The 19,499-nt window shown below is 42.2% G+C and overlaps 2 protein-coding genes across 7 annotated transcripts in view; one reads left to right on the top strand and one right to left on the bottom strand.

Moving 5' to 3' along the window:
• Positions 1 to 8,868, top strand: part of SLC31A1 (solute carrier family 31 member 1) — a 28,401-nt gene extending 19,533 nt beyond the window's left edge. For all 4 annotated transcript variants that reach the window (XM_027105162.1, XM_027105161.1, XM_027105163.1 and 1 more), the window contains 4 exons: positions 1,764 to 1,927; positions 2,436 to 2,508; positions 3,883 to 4,051; positions 5,550 to 8,868. In XM_027105162.1, the coding sequence (XP_026960963.1) occupies positions 1,796 to 1,927; positions 2,436 to 2,508; positions 3,883 to 4,051; positions 5,550 to 5,751 (576 nt within the window). In that variant the 5' untranslated portion in view covers positions 1,764 to 1,795 and the 3' untranslated portion in view covers positions 5,752 to 8,868. The remainder of the gene's footprint in view (positions 1 to 1,763; positions 1,928 to 2,435; positions 2,509 to 3,882; positions 4,052 to 5,549) is intronic.
• Positions 8,869 to 11,016: 2,148 nt separating this feature from the next.
• Positions 11,017 to 19,494, bottom strand: CDC26 (cell division cycle 26). 3 transcript variants are annotated; one of them, XM_027105167.1, is made up of 4 exons: positions 19,296 to 19,494; positions 16,570 to 16,679; positions 15,976 to 16,097; positions 11,017 to 11,455 (listed from the first exon to the last, which is right to left on the bottom strand). In XM_027105167.1, the coding sequence occupies exons 3-4, from the start codon at positions 16,054 to 16,056 to the stop codon at positions 11,279 to 11,281; spliced, it is 258 nt and encodes an 85-aa protein (XP_026960968.1). In that variant the 5' UTR covers positions 16,057 to 16,097; positions 16,570 to 16,679; positions 19,296 to 19,494; the 3' UTR covers positions 11,017 to 11,278. The 3 variants fall into 3 exon arrangements, with proteins under 3 accessions (XP_026960968.1, XP_026960969.1, XP_026960967.1); XM_027105168.1 differs by having other exon boundaries at positions 19,342 to 19,438; XM_027105166.1 differs by lacking the exons at positions 11,017 to 11,455; positions 15,976 to 16,097; positions 19,296 to 19,494 and adding an exon at positions 18,905 to 19,289.
• Between the last annotated feature and the right edge of the window lie 5 nt (positions 19,495 to 19,499).

The following is a 19,499-nucleotide window of genomic DNA, read 5'->3' as shown; positions in this document are numbered from 1 at the left end:
GCTTCTCATTGCGGTGGCTTCTCTCATTGCTAAGCGCCGGCTGTAGGCACGCGGGCTTCACAACTAGGCACGCCACAACTTCAGTAGTTGTGGCACTCGGGCTCAGTAGTTGTGGCTCGTGGGCTCTAGAGTGCAGGCTCAGTAACTGTGGTGCACGGGCTTAGTTGCTCTGCAGCATGTGGGATCTTCCCGGACCAGGGCTCGAACCCATGTCCCCTGCATTGGCAGGCAGATTCTTTAACCACTGCACCACCAGGGAAGTCCCAATAAGAACCTATTTTTTAAGCTTGCTGCCATAGTATCATAGGATAGGAGTTGAAGAGGGGAAAATAGATGGCTGAATATTTGTGCTTTTGATTAGACATCCAAGACTCCCTGAATCTGTATAAATTTCCTATCTGAAGTATGCTTCTTTTCAACCTCTTAGTGATACTACCATATTACCCTGTTTCTTTCCATCACAGCACTAATCGCTTCATGAAAGTGTTCTGTTTATTGTTTCTCCATCCTGTACCTTGTTTGTCTTATTCACTGTTGAATTACTAGCACTTAGCTCAGAGTTTGGTGCGTGTAAGAGCTTGATAATTAATAATAAGAGGCACACTTAGGCTCATGAACATGAATATCTACTTGGAATTTCTAAAGCACTCTTTCCTCCACAAACTGGAGTTGAGGGACACTTAAGAGAATCCACCAACACCTCCCTCTCCACCTTCCTCAACTTCCCACTCCCCACCCCAGCTATAGGAGTTTTTGCTCCTTGGATTATGTCTCAGATGGACTTTTGCAGTAAAATAGTGAAGTGATAGTAAAGACACAAGAATGAATGTGCAGGTTGTCTAGACTTAATTTAATAGCGAATATCCAATTTATACCTTGTTTTCAGTGTTCTCAGCTCTAATGCCCTGCTGGGATTGATACTGTATCTAAATTCAGGGCACACTGCTTGCCTAGGGCAGCAATAGACCTTTTCTTCTAATTTAAATTAGCTGAAGGCTGGTTGTCCTATATGTGAAAATGTATTCTTAATATCCTGATTGAACACAGGCCATCCAATTAGGTGAATTATCTTGAAATACTTGCTTTTTATCTACTGACATTTATGATTAGAAAAGCAGTTAAATTTCATTAATGCCATGAATTTGTCCACTATTACAAATTGTTTCCTGCAACCCGAAGAAGCTACTTTTCTTCTCTTTATCTCATGTTTAAATTTGAACATACATTGAACATATCTAGTAAAGGAGCGATTCTGCAGAATGAGTTAGGTTTCTGATAATGTATAACTGATTCACTTTGCTGTACAGCAGAAACTAACACAACATTGTAAAGCAACTATACTCCAATAAAAATTAGTTTAAAAAAAAAGAGTTAGGTTTCTGAAACCCTACGTGCAAATCCCTTTTGCCACAGTCTCCAGAGGTGATCCCTATTAGTACAGTTACTTCTCTTTCCATCTGTATATTATAAAAAATAATTATGAGTAAAGAGGCTAGGAGAGCATGTATTCACTGGCTGAAATCCCACATAGACAATTTATCAAGAATCAAGATTTGGGGACTTCCCTGGTGGTCCAGTGGTTAGGACTCCGTGCTTGCACTGCAGGGGGCACAGGTTCGATCCCTGGTCGGGCAACTAAGATCCTGCATGCCGTGCGGCTTGGCCAAAAAAAAAAAAGGACAAGATAAAACATCATGAAGATTTTGTTTTCAAATCAAGATTTTGTATTTTTAATTATTATATGTAATTCTTTTTCTTAAAAGAATCTTCTGCTGACTCAACTTTTCCCGGAAAAATGGGCCATTTCCACCACGTGGGGATGAGCATGGGGATGAGCAGTGGGGACGACAACAGTACCATGGCACCTTCTCACCATCACCCGACCTCTTCAGCCTCCCACTCCCACGGTCACATGATGATGATGATGGTAAGTGCCACAGGAGAGGCAGCCCAGGCCCTTTCCCACCCACATGGGGAATAGAAATAATCGAACTTTAGGACTGGAAGATGATTATCTTTAAAGATCAATTTACCAATGAGAAAAAACTAAGGTCGACCTAGAGAAGTCAAGTGATTTGACCAAGATTATATGGCAGGTTAGTTTCAGAGCCACACCAGAACCAAGATTTCTATGGTTCTTTCTTCAGTATTCCTTTCTGTCAAAAATGACCTTTTTCTGGATTAAGTTCTGGTCTTTTACACTTTGTGTAGAAAAGAGAAAAAGACAAAAGTTGACGGTGGGGACAAAGGAGAATACATGTGGAGAAGTGCCTGTGGTTAATACTGTACTATAATGAGGGAGAAAGCCTCCCACTTCAGTGAATGCCTCTTATTACCCAGAACTGCTACTTTTAAATGTTCTAAGCTTCTTGACCTGAAATTCTCACGTAGAAGCTTCAGTTGTTTCTAATTGACACGTTTTGGTTTCCTGGCAGCCTATGACCTTCTACTTTGGCTTTAAAAATGTGGAACTATTGTTCTCTGGTTTGGTGATCAATACAGCTGGAGGTGAGTAAGCCATCAGGTTTTGTTTGAAGGTGACACTCACATGAGAGACAGTGACAGAGAATCTGGAAACCCAACACCTCTTCCTGCCATAATTACTGAGTCATTATGGTTATGATCGTAACCATCTTGCTTCCTATTTCCTACCTGGAAGGTAAGGATACACGGTGCTTATTTTGGTCCTACAGTAAACCTCCCTTAAATAGCATGTGTATGTTTTAGAATTTCTGAAACATAATTTAGATACCAGGTAGGAGTCTTTTGCAGACCATTTCCTTTCATCTTTTTCCAGAGTGTTTCCTTGCTTGATAAATTATTGCTCTTGGATATAAGACTATAGTCGAAGCTCAAATGACATAAAAAGCATTATGTATATACATACCACAAAATAACCCTAGCTTAAAAACTATTAATCAAGTACAATCCTTCCAGTTTACAGATAAACTAAACTTCAAATAGTGAAATGATTAGTCCTAAATCCCATAAAGTTAGTATGTCAGAGCTAGGACAGGGACCTAGGGCTTCTATTCCTGCCTAATCCAGTTCTCTTTCTAGCTTACCAAACTGGTATACATCATTCCTGACTCCTTGGCCCATCTTAGGGGCAGTCCTAGTTTTGGAGTACCTAATCACCCAGTTTTTGTGTGTCTATAATGTTGAGTTGGTGTGCCTTAAATTCAAATTGCACAAGTTCAGTAGTCAGGTGGACCACTTTAGGTACAAGATAAATCTTTGGACCCGCAAAATCAATTTGTTTAGGGAAGAAGGGAAGCATTTAATTCAGGTAGTATGTTAAATCAGTTTTGACTACATTCATATTGGTACCAGTGCTTCACAGTGTGAAAGACTTAGATTGAAACGCCCATTCAAGAAATTGTCAGCACTTTAAAATAAGTTGTTTTATTCCTCTTTTGCATATTCTACATTGTGTGTTTCAGTGTGACAAGCTAATTTAATGACATCAAGCAGCCAGACCAAAAGGTTATTGTTGTTCATTTTTTTTGTATCTTAATCAGAAAATGAGTATGATCTGCAGTGGAGGCAGTAGTCCTCACTGACACCATCTTAGTTCTTCTCTTCCATCTGTATGATTGAAGAGGTAACAATATAACATACTCTGAAATTAAGAGTAGAGAGTAGCAGTTTTTCAAAATTACCTGGCAGTCCAGTGGTTAGGACTCGGTGCTTTCACTGCCATGGGCCCAGTTTCAATCCCTAGTTGGGGAACTAAGACCCCACAAGCCATGTGGCATAACCCCCCCCCCCCAAAAAAAAAAGTGTAGCAGTTTTTCTGTGTTGTCTTTCTAGCTTGGAGAGCACACCAGCTAATGATTTTGCATGTTTGACATTACTGCCATCTTTTCCCTCCCTACTTAGAAATGGCTGGAGCTTTTGTGGCAGTGTTTTTACTAGCCATGTTCTACGAAGGACTCAAGATAGCCCGAGAGGGCCTCCTGCGCAAGTCACAAGTCAGCATTCGGTACAATTCCATGCCTGTCCCAGGACCGAATGGAACCATCCTTATGGAGACCCACAAAACTGTTGGGTAAGAATATTGAACAGATCCAGATGGAAGTTCTGGAGAGCTGAATCAGCTAAATAGGAAAGCAGCTATTTTATTAGCAACAGCCCTCTTCTTGAGTTAATGATTCTATATGACCTTGATCAAAACTGTTTTTGGAGGCTTGGGGTTGTGGGTCATTAGCAGGCCAAAAGAGGAATGATAGGAACCCTTCTGCTAATATGAACATTTATTCCAAATTTTAAGTATTGGTCACTTTAGAAGAAGGAAAAGAATCCATATTTTAACATATTAGCCAAAATAATAATAAAGTTAAGAAATTTCAGGTCAGGGTATAGAAGAATGGCAGAATCCAATTCATTCCTTTCTATAAAAAGTTGTGCCTGCCCAGCTCTAGTCTCATTTTGTTACAATGTAAGACTGTATTAATGTCTGTATTCCACCTAAGCAAGTATATGGATGACTATTGGGTTTTCCCACAGATTGGCAAATGCTTAAGATTTAGTTATAATAGAAATGTAGGTCTTAAAGCTAAGCTGGAATTCAAGGAATCCTATAGACCAATGTCCTGCTCTCAAGTAAGCACAATATTATTTATTCCAATTGTACCAGTGATTGGGCTTATTGAGGGCCAAGCATTGTGACTTAACTAAGGTGAGAGAACGAGTAAGTGACAAAGGGGATAAACAGCCAGGTCTCCTGATCCCTAATTAAAAACTTTCTACTGTACCACCCAACCCTCAACTCTATTTCCATTTTTTTTTTTTTGGCTGCGTTGGGTCTTCGTTGCTCCATGCTGGCTTTCTCTAGTTGCGGCGAGCAGGGGCTACTCTTTGTTGCGGTGCGCGGCCTTCTCATTGCAGTGGCTTCTCTTGTTGTGGAGCACGGGCTCTAGGCGCACGGCTTTCAGTAGCTACAGCACGTGGGCTCAGGAGTTGTGGCGCGCCTGCTCTAGGGTGCTTGGGCTCCAGTAGTTGTGGCGTGCAGGCTCAGTAGTTACGGCGCATGGGCTTCGTTGCTCCACGGCATGTGGGATCTTCCTGGACCAGGGCTCGAACCCGTGTCCCCTACACTGGCAGGCGGATTCTTAACCACTGCGCCACCAGGGAAGTCCTCTATTTCCAATTTTTTAGAGTATGAACTCTGCAAAGGTGGAAGGCCTGAGAAAGTTCAGGCAAATAAGTATGGGAGGATGTGGGTCATCCCTTTCAGTATCCAAGGTGGAGGTAAGTCAGCTTACTCCTCCTTCCTCTCCCCTCCTCCTGAAGAGCATTCCTCCTGCTGCCATATAATCATATCTGGCCGATGCTTATTAACCTCACAATCCTATCATGTTTCATTTCCAAGGACAATAAACAACCTGCAGAGACACAAGTACCCGTGAGTTGCCAGGGTGGCTGTGAGAGAGTCCAGCTCAAGCTGAGCTCGTGACTACAACTGTTGCCCCTTTCTCCTGATCTGCATGCAGAGCTGCCTGAACACGCCTGGGGCCCTGACTGTTGTGTCCCTGTTTACTCTCCAGGCAACAGATGCTGAGCTTTCCTCACCTTCTGCAAACAGTGCTGCACATCATCCAGGTGGTCATCAGCTACTTCCTCATGCTCATCTTCATGACCTACAACGGGTACCTCTGCATTGCTGTAGCGGCAGGGGCTGGCATGGGGTACTTTCTCTTCAGCTGGAAGAAGGCAGTGGTAGTGGACATCACAGAACATTGCCATTAACGTCTAATGCTATGGTGTGGCCTTATCGATTGCAGTGGAAAGCAGTTCAAGACTGGAAGACAGGATTCCAATCTTCTGTTCTTACTCCTTATCTCCTTACACACACGCACGCACACATGCACACACGCCTGCTCAACAGAGGTTTAGCTTACAGTCTCTGAGCTAAAGTGGTAATCTCCCTGCCTTTTTTCCCTCATGAGCTGAGTTTCCCATTTCTCTTGAGGTGAAGCCACCCATGAGATGTCCTCTCTTCCCCCGTTATCTTAGATCCAAATTATATGTTCTTATCTAATCCAGGTAGCTTTCTATTCGATGGCTTGATCACCTGCTTCCTTTTTTAGTCTTCTGTTCTTATTTTTTAACAGTTTGTGAATTTGGTGGGTTTTTCCTGGGTCAGTGATGGAAATGGATTAACTTTAGCCAGGATTGATGGCAGGTGAGGAAAAGTCTTGCCCAGCTAAGCCCAGAACCCAAACTTAACATTTAAAAATACGTTCTAGTCTTCGGACTCAATGAGTGGGAGACAGATTGTGCCTTTCCCTAGGTGTGAAGTGTTGCACTGAAATCTCTGTAGGGGGCAGAGAGGTGGTTTGAGACTGTATAAATACAGGCCCAGACCTTGCAGGAGTGTGCATTCTTGGGGGGCTGACTCAGCAACTTGTGTTCCCACTTAACATTTTGATTAGAATGAACTTGTCAATCAAAAAAAAAAAGATGACAATCAATTTGAGAAAATAGATATTTTAAAATGAAACCATTGACATTTTACTTTGACTTGGTACCTTCGTATGTCACAACTGAAGTAAGCGTTTAAATAATTTTCTCCCATTATTGTTTTCATGTGTCTGCCTCTAAACCAGTGGTTTTCAAACTTCAGCATGCATCAGAATCACCTGGAGAGCTTGTTAAAGCCCTGATTGCTGGGCCTCGACCAGAGCCCCCAAATTGGTATTTTTAACAAGCTCCCAGGTGATGTGCCTACTGATGATCAGGGGACCACACTTGGAGCATCTCTGCTTTAAACTGAGGGAGTATCACCTGGTGGGTGAGCTACCTGGTACTGGGCACAGGAATTTGACTTGCTATCAGTTGGTGGTGTTTCTGGGCTTAACTCATGTACTAAATGCTGCTGGTCAATACTTAATCATTCCACAAACATTTATTCAGCCCCAACTGTGTTTTTGTGCCCAGGCACACAAGCACAAAGGGCTGTAGCCAAAGTAACTTTTATTAGCATGTGTGAAATCACTAGTCCTTATTCTTAAAGATCTGTAATTTCTTGGAAATGGCTTGAAGGTTGAGAATCTTTGATCTGCAATGTAAATGAGCCAGTCGTGGGCTGGAGGGGCAAAAGCCCAGCCCTCTCTTTGGAGAGGCCTAGGGTGTGGTCGGCTGATGGGCATCCACGCCCACACCAGGCAGAGCCTCACTCTCTGCATGACCATCTTTGTTACTCTCGGGGGGACTTAATTAGATCACAAGTGGCCAAAAATACTTTCCTCAGTAAGAATCACATTGGATTTTTATTCTGTTGTTAGTCTACACCGCAGTCTTGTTCCCAGTCCAACCTACCTCTGTAAAGTGACTCTTCCTGTGCTGGTCTATTAAATCCTGCCCTCCTTGGTGCTAGACTCCAGTTGTGCCTCAGGGCAGGAGAGACAAAACACAGCTATCCTGTTGGCCTCTTGTGGTTTTGAAGTTTGTACTTTCTCCGTTGGTGCCAGTTAAATATTGGAGGGCGAGAAATGTGTACTTCCGTGGCTTTGAACCAAGAGAGGGTTATGAGCTTACTGGATCGAGCTTAAAATCTAAGAACCAACATTTAGAGTTTTATGTTTTTCTCTCATTCCAACCCCTTGTAGTGCTGATACTTAGCATAAGTAAAGGGAATGACAGGTACTGATAAAAATCCAACATTAAGGTACAAATAGCCTGTTATTGCCTCAGAAGCCAAGGAATAATAAAACCCTGAGAAATCAATGTTTAGTAGTGATCCGGGTACTCTCTAGAAATCTTGACATGATCTGTTATAAAATACCCTTTCAGGAACAGGACCTTATCAGTAAGGTAAGAAAAATCAAGGCCAGTTTAGACAAAATGCTGTGAATTTCAAACTCTCGGGAGAGAAACATCAGTTTGGGATAAGTCTTCAGGTATTCAAGATAGAGTCTCATGAAAAACCTGAATTGTAGTGATCTTGAGCTAGGTTGCCAAAGGAAGAAACTAGCGAGGAAAAAAAAAAAAGTAAAGCTTAAATTCTATCTTTCTTGAGCTCTTGGATCGTGATAATATAATGATCTTGTTGACTTTCATTTCTGTAACCCTGTTCATTTAGAATTTAGTGCCTGACTTCTTTGTTCCTTTTGAATCCAAATTTCTCTTCCTCCTGTTCACAACTATTAGAAGCTGTATCCCCATATCTTTGGCCCCTTATTCTGCTCTCCTTTTCCGTTTCTTTCAGTTTTTTATCCCATGTGTCTGGTTTATTAAATCTCCCTCACCCTCCTGATGCAGTGGATAATGCTGTGCAGTAGATGTGGATATAGATACCAACCAGAAGTTGTAAAACTTGATAGAGACCCTAAGCACACTTTGAGGAGCAACTGTCCCACTGGAATTTCTATAAGGCTGAGTAAGGGGCTACCTGGTACCATCCACGAAGTTACAGCATCTTAGGTGCCGTCTCCAATCTATGCTGGAAGAACACTCAGCCCCACACTGCCCACAAGCAGAGTCCTCTCTGTCCACCAGGGAATTAGAGATGAAGGTTTCTTCACTACTTCTATGGTAGGGTTGTCTGGAATTCCCTTTTAGGCTGTGGGGTACTGGTTTTGGGTTCTAGCCACAAGGGTTCCTTGTAGAAGCTGGAAAGGGAGTTAGCAGGGAGTACACTTTCATGTCATTTAATGTTGATCCTGCCCTCTCCAGCTGCTTCCTTCAGAAGATACACCTAAAGATACAGAGTCCGCATCTCATATATGCCTTAATCATTGGGTCTACAATTAATGTTGACTGTTTTAGATTGTAAGCTCCTGGAGGGCAGTATTGCTGTAGTAGGAATGTTTTAACAGTGTCATGTGCAAAAGAACAAATAAATATTTTGATTTTGTGATTCTATGCATGTCTTCTCCCCAGAGTGATATCAGAGTAAGTGGTCTCATCATTGTTCACATGGAGTCTGGTCATTATCATCGGTTTTTCAGATGTCCATCTTTTAGGTGGCGTGATCCCTTTATGTTTTCATCTCACTCTCCTCCTACTCTCCTACTCTACATGACAAGCCTTGAACATGCCAGAAGATCTACATGACCTTTTGCACAGGAGACAGGGTCTTCATGAAGCTGCAGTATCTCAGTATACCAAGGATTCCTGAATTTAAAAGCGAACTTGTCATATAATCGCTTCCCTGTGTTTATGCTGTCAGGTGAGAGCCTAGGAGTTGGCCCTGCCTGTCTGCTTTCTGCCAGAATGGTGGTGTTTTGTGCCTTTCCTGTTGGCCCCCAGATGGGCATCTTGCCATTCAGCACCACTCCTAGACTGTAGTGTGATGAACATGGGCTTTGGAGTCAGGTACACCTGGCTTTGACTCGTAGCTCCACCACTTCCTAGAAGTGTGACCTTAGGCAAGTTATTTTAATAATCCCTAAGCCTTAGTTTTCTCATTTATAAAAAGGCAATAATAGTACCTATTTGAATTAATCTCCTGATTATTGTCACGCCAGCTTTCAGGAAAATGAAAGGTACGTGCTTCTGGCTGCAGTTGGTATCTCTTCACAAGCACTTGACCATCTTCTTGGGTTTGGGCAACCCAGAAATGAACACTAGGACCTAAGAAATAAAGAATCGATACATGTGATTTCAGTGGTGTCAAAAAGATTTACAGGGAATTCCCTGGTGGTCCAGTAGTTAGTACTCTGCATTTCCACTGCAGGGGGCACGGGTTCGATCCCTGGTTGGGGAACTAAGATCCCACGTGCCGCGTGGCACGGCCAAAAAAATAAAAAGATTTATAGCTGCTCAGATTTATTACTAATCTGGTAACTGCCTCATTCTTTATAAATAAAATAGCATGGATATTTCCTGAGAACTGAAACAGCAACCTCTCACTCTACCCCGAGGGAGTGAGACCTACTAGTGGGAGACCAGGAAAGCAGTGTAGCAAGGAGGTTTAGAAGCGCAGGTTCAAAAATCATTCTGCCCAGGTTCAAATCTCAGCTCTATCCCCTAACAGCTGAGAATTAGTTTTGCCTTTATAAAATTAGGTTAAAGTACTCACCTTGTAAGAGTTAAAGATTAAATGAGATAATCTAAAAGAAAATAAAAAATAAATGAGATAATCTGCATAAAGCACTTGGTACAGTGTCTTCCACCCAGATTCCTCTTGAGTATTGGTATCAGGAGGCACCATGTTTTCATGCTTCTGTGCCTGTTCATGCTGGGAAGTCACAGTGACATGTTGAAGCAGTCTTGTTTGATCCTTTTCTTTTTTCTTTTGCCCTTCCAGACTGAATTTTGTAGGATTCAAAATAATCAAACTCAATTTCCTTATCTGGAACCCATTCTTGCTGTGTTTTCAAGATTAAGATAAATGAATGGGAGATCCCAGATAAAACTGGAAGAACAGAGGTTTTGTAAGAATGGTTGGAGGAAGAAGGGAAACTATACATCCTCCTCTATTCCTGCCTCTCTCCCACATTCTTACTTCCCAGACTTAAGCTGCCCCAGAAAGGCTGGGTAAAATCCTGCTAACAGGTCTTTTTGGAACTGATGATTCCAGAGGTTCTTGCTACCACAGTTAGCAGTTCCCAGCAGTTGAATTAAACAGTGAAAACAATAAGACATGATTCTAAATTAGCCTCTGAGCTGCCTGGCAGATTGGCTTGTCAGAAAAACTTAGGCGATTTGGGAAAGGAAGGAAAACTGGAATGACGGTAATACTGATACTCCACTGCCTGTCCTCCCAAAATTACACCCAAACTGGTTACAAAGCCATTCTGTAAAGATACTGGAAATCCACAACTTGATCGAGCTTATACAAAATCATGAGAATCTAATCTCCACAAGGGCAGGGATCTTTGATTTGTTCACTGATGTTACCAAGTGCCTAGAATGGTACCTGGCACTCTCAATAAATACTTGTTGAATAAACGAGTTAAAAATCAGTGACAGGGATCAACTGGAAGTGTTCTGTTTAGGGTCTTTTAATAAAGATGGGAAAAATGTAGCAATTTAACGGTGCTATTATACTTCATTAAGGATGTCGCACACTTTTCCAAAAATATATTTATTTTTAAAAACAAAAATCAGACAAGTTTTATCGAGTCAGATTTTCCAGAGACAAACCAGAGTTTGAATTTCAGCTTTCCAAGTGAAAGTTAAGCATCAGCAATCTCATGCAGAAGTATCTCTCTCTGCAGGACGTAAAATACTCGGCTTGACTGCAAGCACTCAATTCTCTAAATCTTGTTTGTATTTCTGCCATCATTTTACTCCATTCCAGGGCTCTGGCACACAAGATAATCCACCTCTAAAATTCAAAACTTCCAAATTGAGATGAACGATTGTTGGGCTTGGGTTGGGGTTTATAACCAATTCGATCATTAATCATTTGTTCCCTGCCCTTGGGGTCACTGCCGAGCCCAATGGCACCTTCTCCATCACTGCCTCCTACAACATCCACATCTTCCTTTTGTTTCTTACGGGTCTGAAAGTATAAAAGTTTTAGTATTAAGGCAATATTCTATTCATTAACAAACATTTATTTAGCATCTACCATGTATTAGGCACAGGGTAAAGGATAGGGTTCGGGTCTACAGAACAATAAACTGAAATCCTAGGTTTAGATGGTTAGGGGCACAAGGGGGATACACGGATATAGCGATAAAAGATGTAACCCCTACCCTCCAGGATGTCACAGTCTAACAGGGAAACAGGTAAATAGACCATTACAACACAGGGTGATCAGGGCTATGACAGAAGGAAGTCCATACAAGAGATGGAAAAATAAAGCGACCAGTAAAACAATAACCACCAGAAATTAACAGCTCAGCTGACACCATGAGATTAAATGTAACGCAGGAAAAGAAGGTTTTGTGCTATCTTATCATGAGGCCTGATTTGGGAAATTCATTTTGTTTTCAGATAAAAGGTTTGGCTCTTAAGCCACAAGTAACTGCAGAATTCACAAAGTCTGTGTCTCAGTTTGATCATTTTCAAAGAGAAAAACTAACACCCCACAACTACCACTACTGAGAGTTCCTTACCAGAAGAATAGCTCCACTAAACTAATCTCTGGAATCACTGCTATTCTTCACCACTTACTGCTGAACTGTGAGCATTTAAATGCCAGTGTCAAAGCATTATATTGAATAAGTGAGGTATTACTTTTTATATATATACAAACATAATGACCTTCCTGAGTTACTCTCTAGTCTACATTACCCAATAAATAACATTAGAAAGTTCTCCCCAAACACCTTTGTGAAAACAAGTTCTAAAAGGCACAGGATGATATCGTTTCATCTTATAAGCCATGAGAAAGTCCGAATATCCAAGTAGAATGAAATCATTTAAAAGGCTTCCCACTATGAACAACTGCTGACTGTTTCAAAATCCAGAGTCAGGGCTTCCCTGGTGGCTCAGCAGTTAAGAATCCGCCTGCCAATGCAGGGGACGCAGGTTCAAGCCCTGGTCCGGGAAGATCCCACATGCCACGGAGCAACTAAGCCCATGCACCACAACTACTGAGCCTGCGCTCTAGAGCCCATGAGCCACAACTACTGAGCCCACGTGCCACAACTACTGAAGCCCATGCGCCCAGAGCCCATGCTCCGCAACAAGAGAAGCCATGACAATGAGAAGCCCGTGCACGCAAGAAAGAGGAGCCCCCGCTTGCCGCAGCTAGAGAAAGCCCGTGCGCAGCAACGAAGACCAACGCAGCCAAAAAAAAACCCAGAGTCATCAAAATGTAATCAAACTAATTTCAGTAACAAATAAAATACCAGTTTTCTACTGTTTTTATTTTAGTGCAGGGCAAAAACTATCCCTCTCTCCTAAGTTGCTCTAAAATGGGTGAAACCCATTGGATAACTGCCTTTAGTAGAAAGACTAAAAACAACAAAAATACCTAGGAATAAACGTATACCAAGAAATAAATTTAAGAAGGTGAAAAGACCTGTACACTTAAAACTATGAGATATTGTTGAAAGAAACTGAAGAAGATACAAAAGAATGAAAAGGTATTCCATGCTCATGGATAGGAAGAATTAACAGTTAAAATGTCTATGACTACCTAAAGCAATCTACAGATTCAATGCAATCTCCATCAAAATCCCAACAACATTTTTCACAGAAATAGAACAAAAATTCCTAAAATTTGTATGGGACCACAGAAAACCCCGAGTAGCCAAAGCAATCTTGGAAAAAAAACACCAAAGCTGGAGGTATCACACTCCCTGATTTCAAATTCTACTACAAAGTCACAGTAATCAAAACAGCACAGTATTAGCAGAAAAAGAGACACACAGATCAATGGAACAGAACTAAGAGCCCAGAAATAAACCCTCACACATATGGATAATAGATTTATGACAAAGTAGCAAAGAACATACAATGGAGAAAGGACAGTCTCTTCAATAAATGCTGTTGAGAAAACTGAACAGCCACATGCAAAACAATGAAGCTAGACCGCTATCTTACACCATACACAAAAATTAACTCAAAATGGATTAAAGACTTGAATGTAAGACCTGAAACCATAAAACTCCTAGAAGAAAACATAGGCAGTATGCTATTTGACATTGGTCTTAGCAGTATCTTTCTGAGTATGTCTCCTCAGGCAAGGGAAACAAAAGCAAAAATAAACAAATGGGACTATATCAAACTAAAAAGCTTCTGCTCAGCAAAGGAAACCATCAACAAAATGAAAAGACAGCCTATCAAATGGGAAAAGATATTTGCAAACAATTTATCTGATAAGGGCTAATACCCAAAATATATAAAGAACTCATACAACTCAACAGCAAAAAAACAGACAACCCAAGAATCTGAATAACCATTTTTCCAAAGAAGACATACAGATGGACAACAGGCATATGAAAAGATGTTCAACATCACTAATTATCAGGGAAATGCAAATCAAAACCACAAATGAAATATCACCTCATGCCCATTAGAATGGCTATTATCAAAAAGACAAGAAATAATGAGTGTTGGAGAGGATATGGAGAAAAGGAAATCTTCACACACTGTTGGTGAGAATGTAAACTGGTGCAGCCACTGTGGAAAATTGTATGGAGGTTTCTCAAAAAATAAAGAGTAGAACTACCATATCATCCAGCAATTCCACTCCTGGGTATATATCCAAAGAAAACACTAATTCAAAAGGGTAAGTGCACCACCATGTTTATCGCAGCATTATTTACAATAGCCAACATATGGAAACGTAAGTGTCCCTTGACAGATGAATGGATAAAGAAAATGTGGTGTTTAGGGCTTCCCTGGTGGTGCAGTGGTTGAGAGTCCGCCTGCCGAGGCAGGGGACACGGGTTCGTGCCCCGGTCTGGGAGGATCCCACATGCCGTGGAGTGGCTGTGCCCGTGAGCCATGGCCGCTGAGGCTGTGCATCCGGAGCCTGTGCTCCGCAACGGGAGAGGCCACAACAGTGAGAGGCCCGCGTACCGCAAAAAAAAAAAAAGAAAATGTGGTGTATATTTATATACACACACACACACATACACACAATGGAATACTACTCAGTCATAAAAATTACTTCAATTAAAAAAAAAGTAACTCAATAGTGAGCTGACTCTGCAGAGTCAAAGTTTGGTATAAGACTAACACTTTATGAGACTCATTACAATTGAAGTTTTGAACCATAAAGGGCACTTCAAGAAAAGAGCAGAGTGTGCATAGGCAGTGAGATTAAAGATAGCTCAGCAGTGGAAGATAAAGTGGAGAGATGACCAAGGACCAGATCACAAAGGGCCTTACATGCCATCCTAAGGAATTTGGACTTTATTCTGAAGGCCAAAAAAAGAATTTAAGTCTTATCAATGGACATCTAATACCGTGGTGTAAGGCTATACTTAAAAATACATATTGGGGGGCTTCCCTGGTGGCACAGTGGTTGGGGGTCTGCCTGCCGATGCAGGGGACACAGGTTTGTACCCCGGTCCGGGAAGATCCCGCATGCCGCGGAGCGGCTGGGCCCATGAGCCATGGCCGCTGAGCCTGCGCGTCCGGACCCTGTGCTCCGCAACGGGAGAGGCCATGACAGTGAGAGGCCCGCGTACCGAAAAAAAAAAAAAAAAAAAAAGGAAGTAGAGAGACAACTTGGGATGCTACTGAAATTGTACAGAGTTAGTTGATGGTTATTTGGACTAGGGTTCTAATGGTGGAGATGAAAAGGTATGGGTAGATTCTAGAAATATTCTGGAGGTAGAGCCGAAGGATTTATGGACAGATTGAATATAAAAGGTGAGGGAAAGGGAGAACTCAAGATTGACTCTTAGGTTTCTGGCTTGAGCAACTACTTAGATACTGACATAGGGAACTCTGAGGTGAAACTCGTTTGAGGAAGAAATCAAGAGTTTTTTGTTTTAACATGTTAAGTATAGTATGCTGAATAATGACCTCCAAAGCTATCAGGTCCTAATCCTTGGATACTGTAATTGTTGCCCTGTATGTGAAAAGGGTCTTTGCAGATGTCATTAAATTAAGGATGCTGTGATGTGGACATTATCCTGGATTATCTGGGTGGGCCCTTAATGCCAACACAGGTATCCTTATAAGAGGGGGCAGAGGGAGACTTCACAGACAGAAGAGGAGAAGGCAGTGTGATCACGGAGGCAGACACTGAAGTGATATGGCCACAAGTCAAGGAATGCCAGCAGCCACCAAATACTGCAATAGTCAAGGAATAGATTCTTCCCTAGAGCCTCTGGATGGAGCGTGGTCCTGCTGACATCCTGATTTTGGATCAGTGATACCAATTTCAGATTTCTGGCCTACAGAACTGTGAAAGCATAAATATCTGTTGCTTTAAACCACCAAGTTTGTGGTAATTTGTTACAGCAGCCACAGGAAACTAATACATTATGTTTAAGATGCCTGTAAAGCATCCAAATAGAGATTTCGAATAAGCTGTTGGTATAAGAATCTGGAGTCCAAAAGTTAGAGTTATTGTTTTAAATATTCCTAACGGTTTGAAAGTTGCACTCTTACCTCCAGGTCCTTTCGAATGCTTTCAAACTCCTCAATGTCATCAAGCTTCAGCTCCAGACGGGTTGGTTTTCGTCTCAGCATAATGAAACCAACATTAAGGGACAGACCCAGTGAACTATCAGCTGTTAAAAATGGCAGAGAGGAGGAAAAATTGGAAGGGATAAATCTCAGCTACAAATATGTTCAATTTGTAAGCAGGCACACTAAAACGAATGGCGATACAAAAGACTCATTTGGATTCACACATTGACTTCTAAGTCTTTACGTGTATCATTATTACATTTTTATTATGTGATGGAGATCCACCACTCTGTAATTCTCAAAAGCTCTTTCTTCCAGAACTTAAAATAGCAAGCTGCCTGTAAAAGAGGATTCTAGGCAACAATCACTTTAATCTCATGCTCCATTCACAAAGAAATATTTTAGCTAAGAGAATAAAGTTAAAATATCACATTTTAATTCGGTACAGTTAGTAGGAGAGTATACAAACCATTAAATTTGATCAACAGTATGTGGGAATTATGAGAGATTTGTGATCACTCCCGAATGCTAAAATCAGTTTACTAAGTCTTATGAAAACTCCCTCTAACTCACCAATTCACAGGGTTATCCTCAGGGTCTAAATAGGTCCTAAATGGATAGGTCATTCATGAAACAAACAGTTCTTATGCTCCAGCTACAGAGTTAAGAGGCATAGTCACAGTCTGTGGGGAAAACAAACACATAAATGGAAAATTGCAGCATACTGTAATTAGAACTCTGATGAGGGTAATGCAATGGCATCACACAGACACACAATCCAGTGGGGTGAACAGGGATGTGGAAGACTTCCTGGAGGAGATGATGTCTTAGTTGCCTTGTGAAGGGCAGGCAGAGAGAACAAGTATGCACAGAAGCTCAAGAGAACACTCTAGAATCTGAAAACCCAAAGTAATGCTTATGCTTTAAAAAAAAAAAAAAGAAGAGCTGGGTTTTTTTTAGAAGAAAATAAAACTCCCCAACTGAGTTTAAAAGCTGTTGATGGCATCATCTTTATATTCTCACAGCGTCCAGTAGAGAATGTCTGCAATAACCAGCCATTAAATGTTCTGTTGAATAAACTGGCTACACTCTTCTTCTGCTGAAGGGGGCACGGGTCTGATCCCTCTCCAGGGAACTAAGATCCCGCATGCCGCAGCAGAGCAACCAAAAACAAAAGTCAGCCTCCTGGGAAAATTATATATAGGTCACATGGTGAGGATTAAATGAAAATGATGTAAGTGAAGCCTCCTTTAAAATATGTACAGATATAAATTATTATTACATGTATCTAGGATATAGCTAGGGACTGTGAAGTATACAAAGGAAGAAATGTCTCCTCCTTCTACCACGAAGCTTGGGACAGATACAAGTGATGTTATCAACATGAAACAATGGCACATTACATTTCAAATTGCTTTGTACTAAATCAGATACTATCTTTTTCTTCTTTTATTATTTTTTTATTGGAGTATAATTGCTTTACAATGTTGTGTTAGTTTCTGCCGCACAGCGAAGTGACTCAGCCATTCGCATACACACATCCCCTCCCTCTTAGACCTCCCTCCCCGCCATCCACCCAACTAGGCCATCACAGAGCACGGAACTGAGCTCCCTGTGCTATACAGCAGGTTCCCACTAGCTATCTATTTTATACATGGTGGTGTATTTATGTCAAACCTAATCTCCCAATTCATCCCACCCTCTCCTTCCCTGCCATGTCCACACGTCCGTTCTCTACGTTTGCCTTTCTATTCTTGCCCTGCAAATAGGTTCATCTGTACCATTTTTCTAGATTCCACATATATGCGTTAATATACGATATTTGTTTTTCTCTTTCTGACTTACTTCACTCTGTATGACAGACTCTAGGTCCATCCACATCTCTACAAATGACCCAATTTCATTTCTTTTTATGGCCGAGTAATATTCCATTATATATATTTACAACATCTTCTTTATCCATTCATCTGTCGATGGACATTTAGGTTGTTTCCGTGTCCTGGCTATTTTAATAGTGCTGCACTGTTGGTGGGGAATGTAAATTGATACAGATACTATCTTGATTCCAAAGTAGACAAAAGGTAGAGGAAACCAAAGTTCCAAGGGGGGAGATTGCTTAAAAGAAAAAACAGGGACTTCCCTCGTGGTGCCGTGGTTAAGAATCTGCCTGCCAATGCAGGGGACACAGGTTCGATCCCTGGTCCGGGAAGATCCCACATGCCGCGGAGCAACTAAACCTGTGCGCCACAACTACTGAGCCCACGTGTCACAACAACTGAAGCCCACGCGCCTAGAGCCTGAGCTCCGCAACAAGAGAAGCCACCTCAATGAATGTGGCCCACGCACCACAACGAAAAGTAGGCCCTGCTCGCCGCAACTAGAGAAAGCCCGCCCAGCAACGAAGACCCAACGCAGCCAAAAAATAATTAATTATTTTTAAAAAGGGAAAAGAAAAAACTGTGATACATTTTAACTTTTCTGCAAACTATGAAAAGATAGCCACTAGGGAGCAGTATAGAGTAATGGGTAAAAGTGCTTGTTCTGGAGGTGAAAGGGCAGAGGGCACAGATTCTAATCCCATCGCCACTGATCTTGGACCATCAGCTTCACCTTTCACTAGATCATGGTTTCCTCGTCTGTACCTGTACTCTATTGTTGTATGGACTGAATGTCGTATTGCAGCGTAAATTCCTGTAACATAACCTGGCATTTAGGAAACGCTCAATAAACAGGCATTATTATTGTAATTGTCCTCGGGGAGGGTAGGGGGCTCTGTCCAGCTCGGGAAACACCAATATTTTGACCATCTCCACCCCCGACACGGGGACAAAACCTTGTCTTGTCCATCTCTGATGCCCCAGCACCCAGCGCACACGGGGCTGTGCAGAGTTGCTGGCGTGCAGTTTACCTGACGCCTCACATTCATCATCTCACTCCGAGTAAGATAGACCGGGCTGAAGACAGCAAAATCAGGCCTTGGCTCCTCCGCCAGGTCTTTATTTTCCTTTGGCGCTAGAGGGCTCTTCGAACTTATTCTCTCGCCACTGCCCAAATCCACCGAAAACCCAGCCAGCTCAGAAGAAACCGCCGAGAGAACTTCCTGACAGCGGAAGAGAATAGCACCCCCGCAGCTCCAAGGCCGCACTCGCTGGTCCAGAGCGAAGGTTTCCATGGCAACACGGTCCTTCGCTCCAGTAGGACTTAAAGTCCCTCGCAGGACCCGGAGCGACAGCAGGCCCCGGAAGCCGTCTATTCACTCCCCGAGTTCCGTCCGTAGCCGCGCGACTCGCCGCACCTACCTCTTTTCAGACCTGTTCAGCCCCTTCCCGGAACCTCGGCGCTCACCCCGAATCTCCGGCTAAGCCAACTGGACTACAATTCCCAGACTGCTCTGAGTCTCTCTCCTCGCAGAACCCTGTCCTTCGCGTGCTTTTCTCGGAGGCTCCACGGAACAAACCACTCGACGCGCCCAGACTCTTTCCTACTACGATTCCCATCATGCT

The sequence above is a fragment of the Aethalodelphis obliquidens genome, unplaced genomic scaffold, assembly GCF_003676395.1.
Source record: "Aethalodelphis obliquidens isolate GAN/ISIS:26980383/991018 unplaced genomic scaffold, ASM367639v1 scaffold7, whole genome shotgun sequence".
Classification (NCBI taxonomy): domain Eukaryota; kingdom Metazoa; phylum Chordata; class Mammalia; order Artiodactyla; family Delphinidae; genus Aethalodelphis; species Aethalodelphis obliquidens.
The sequence above is the reverse complement of the archived record's forward strand: the minus strand, read 5'-3'. Positions and strand labels throughout refer to the sequence as shown.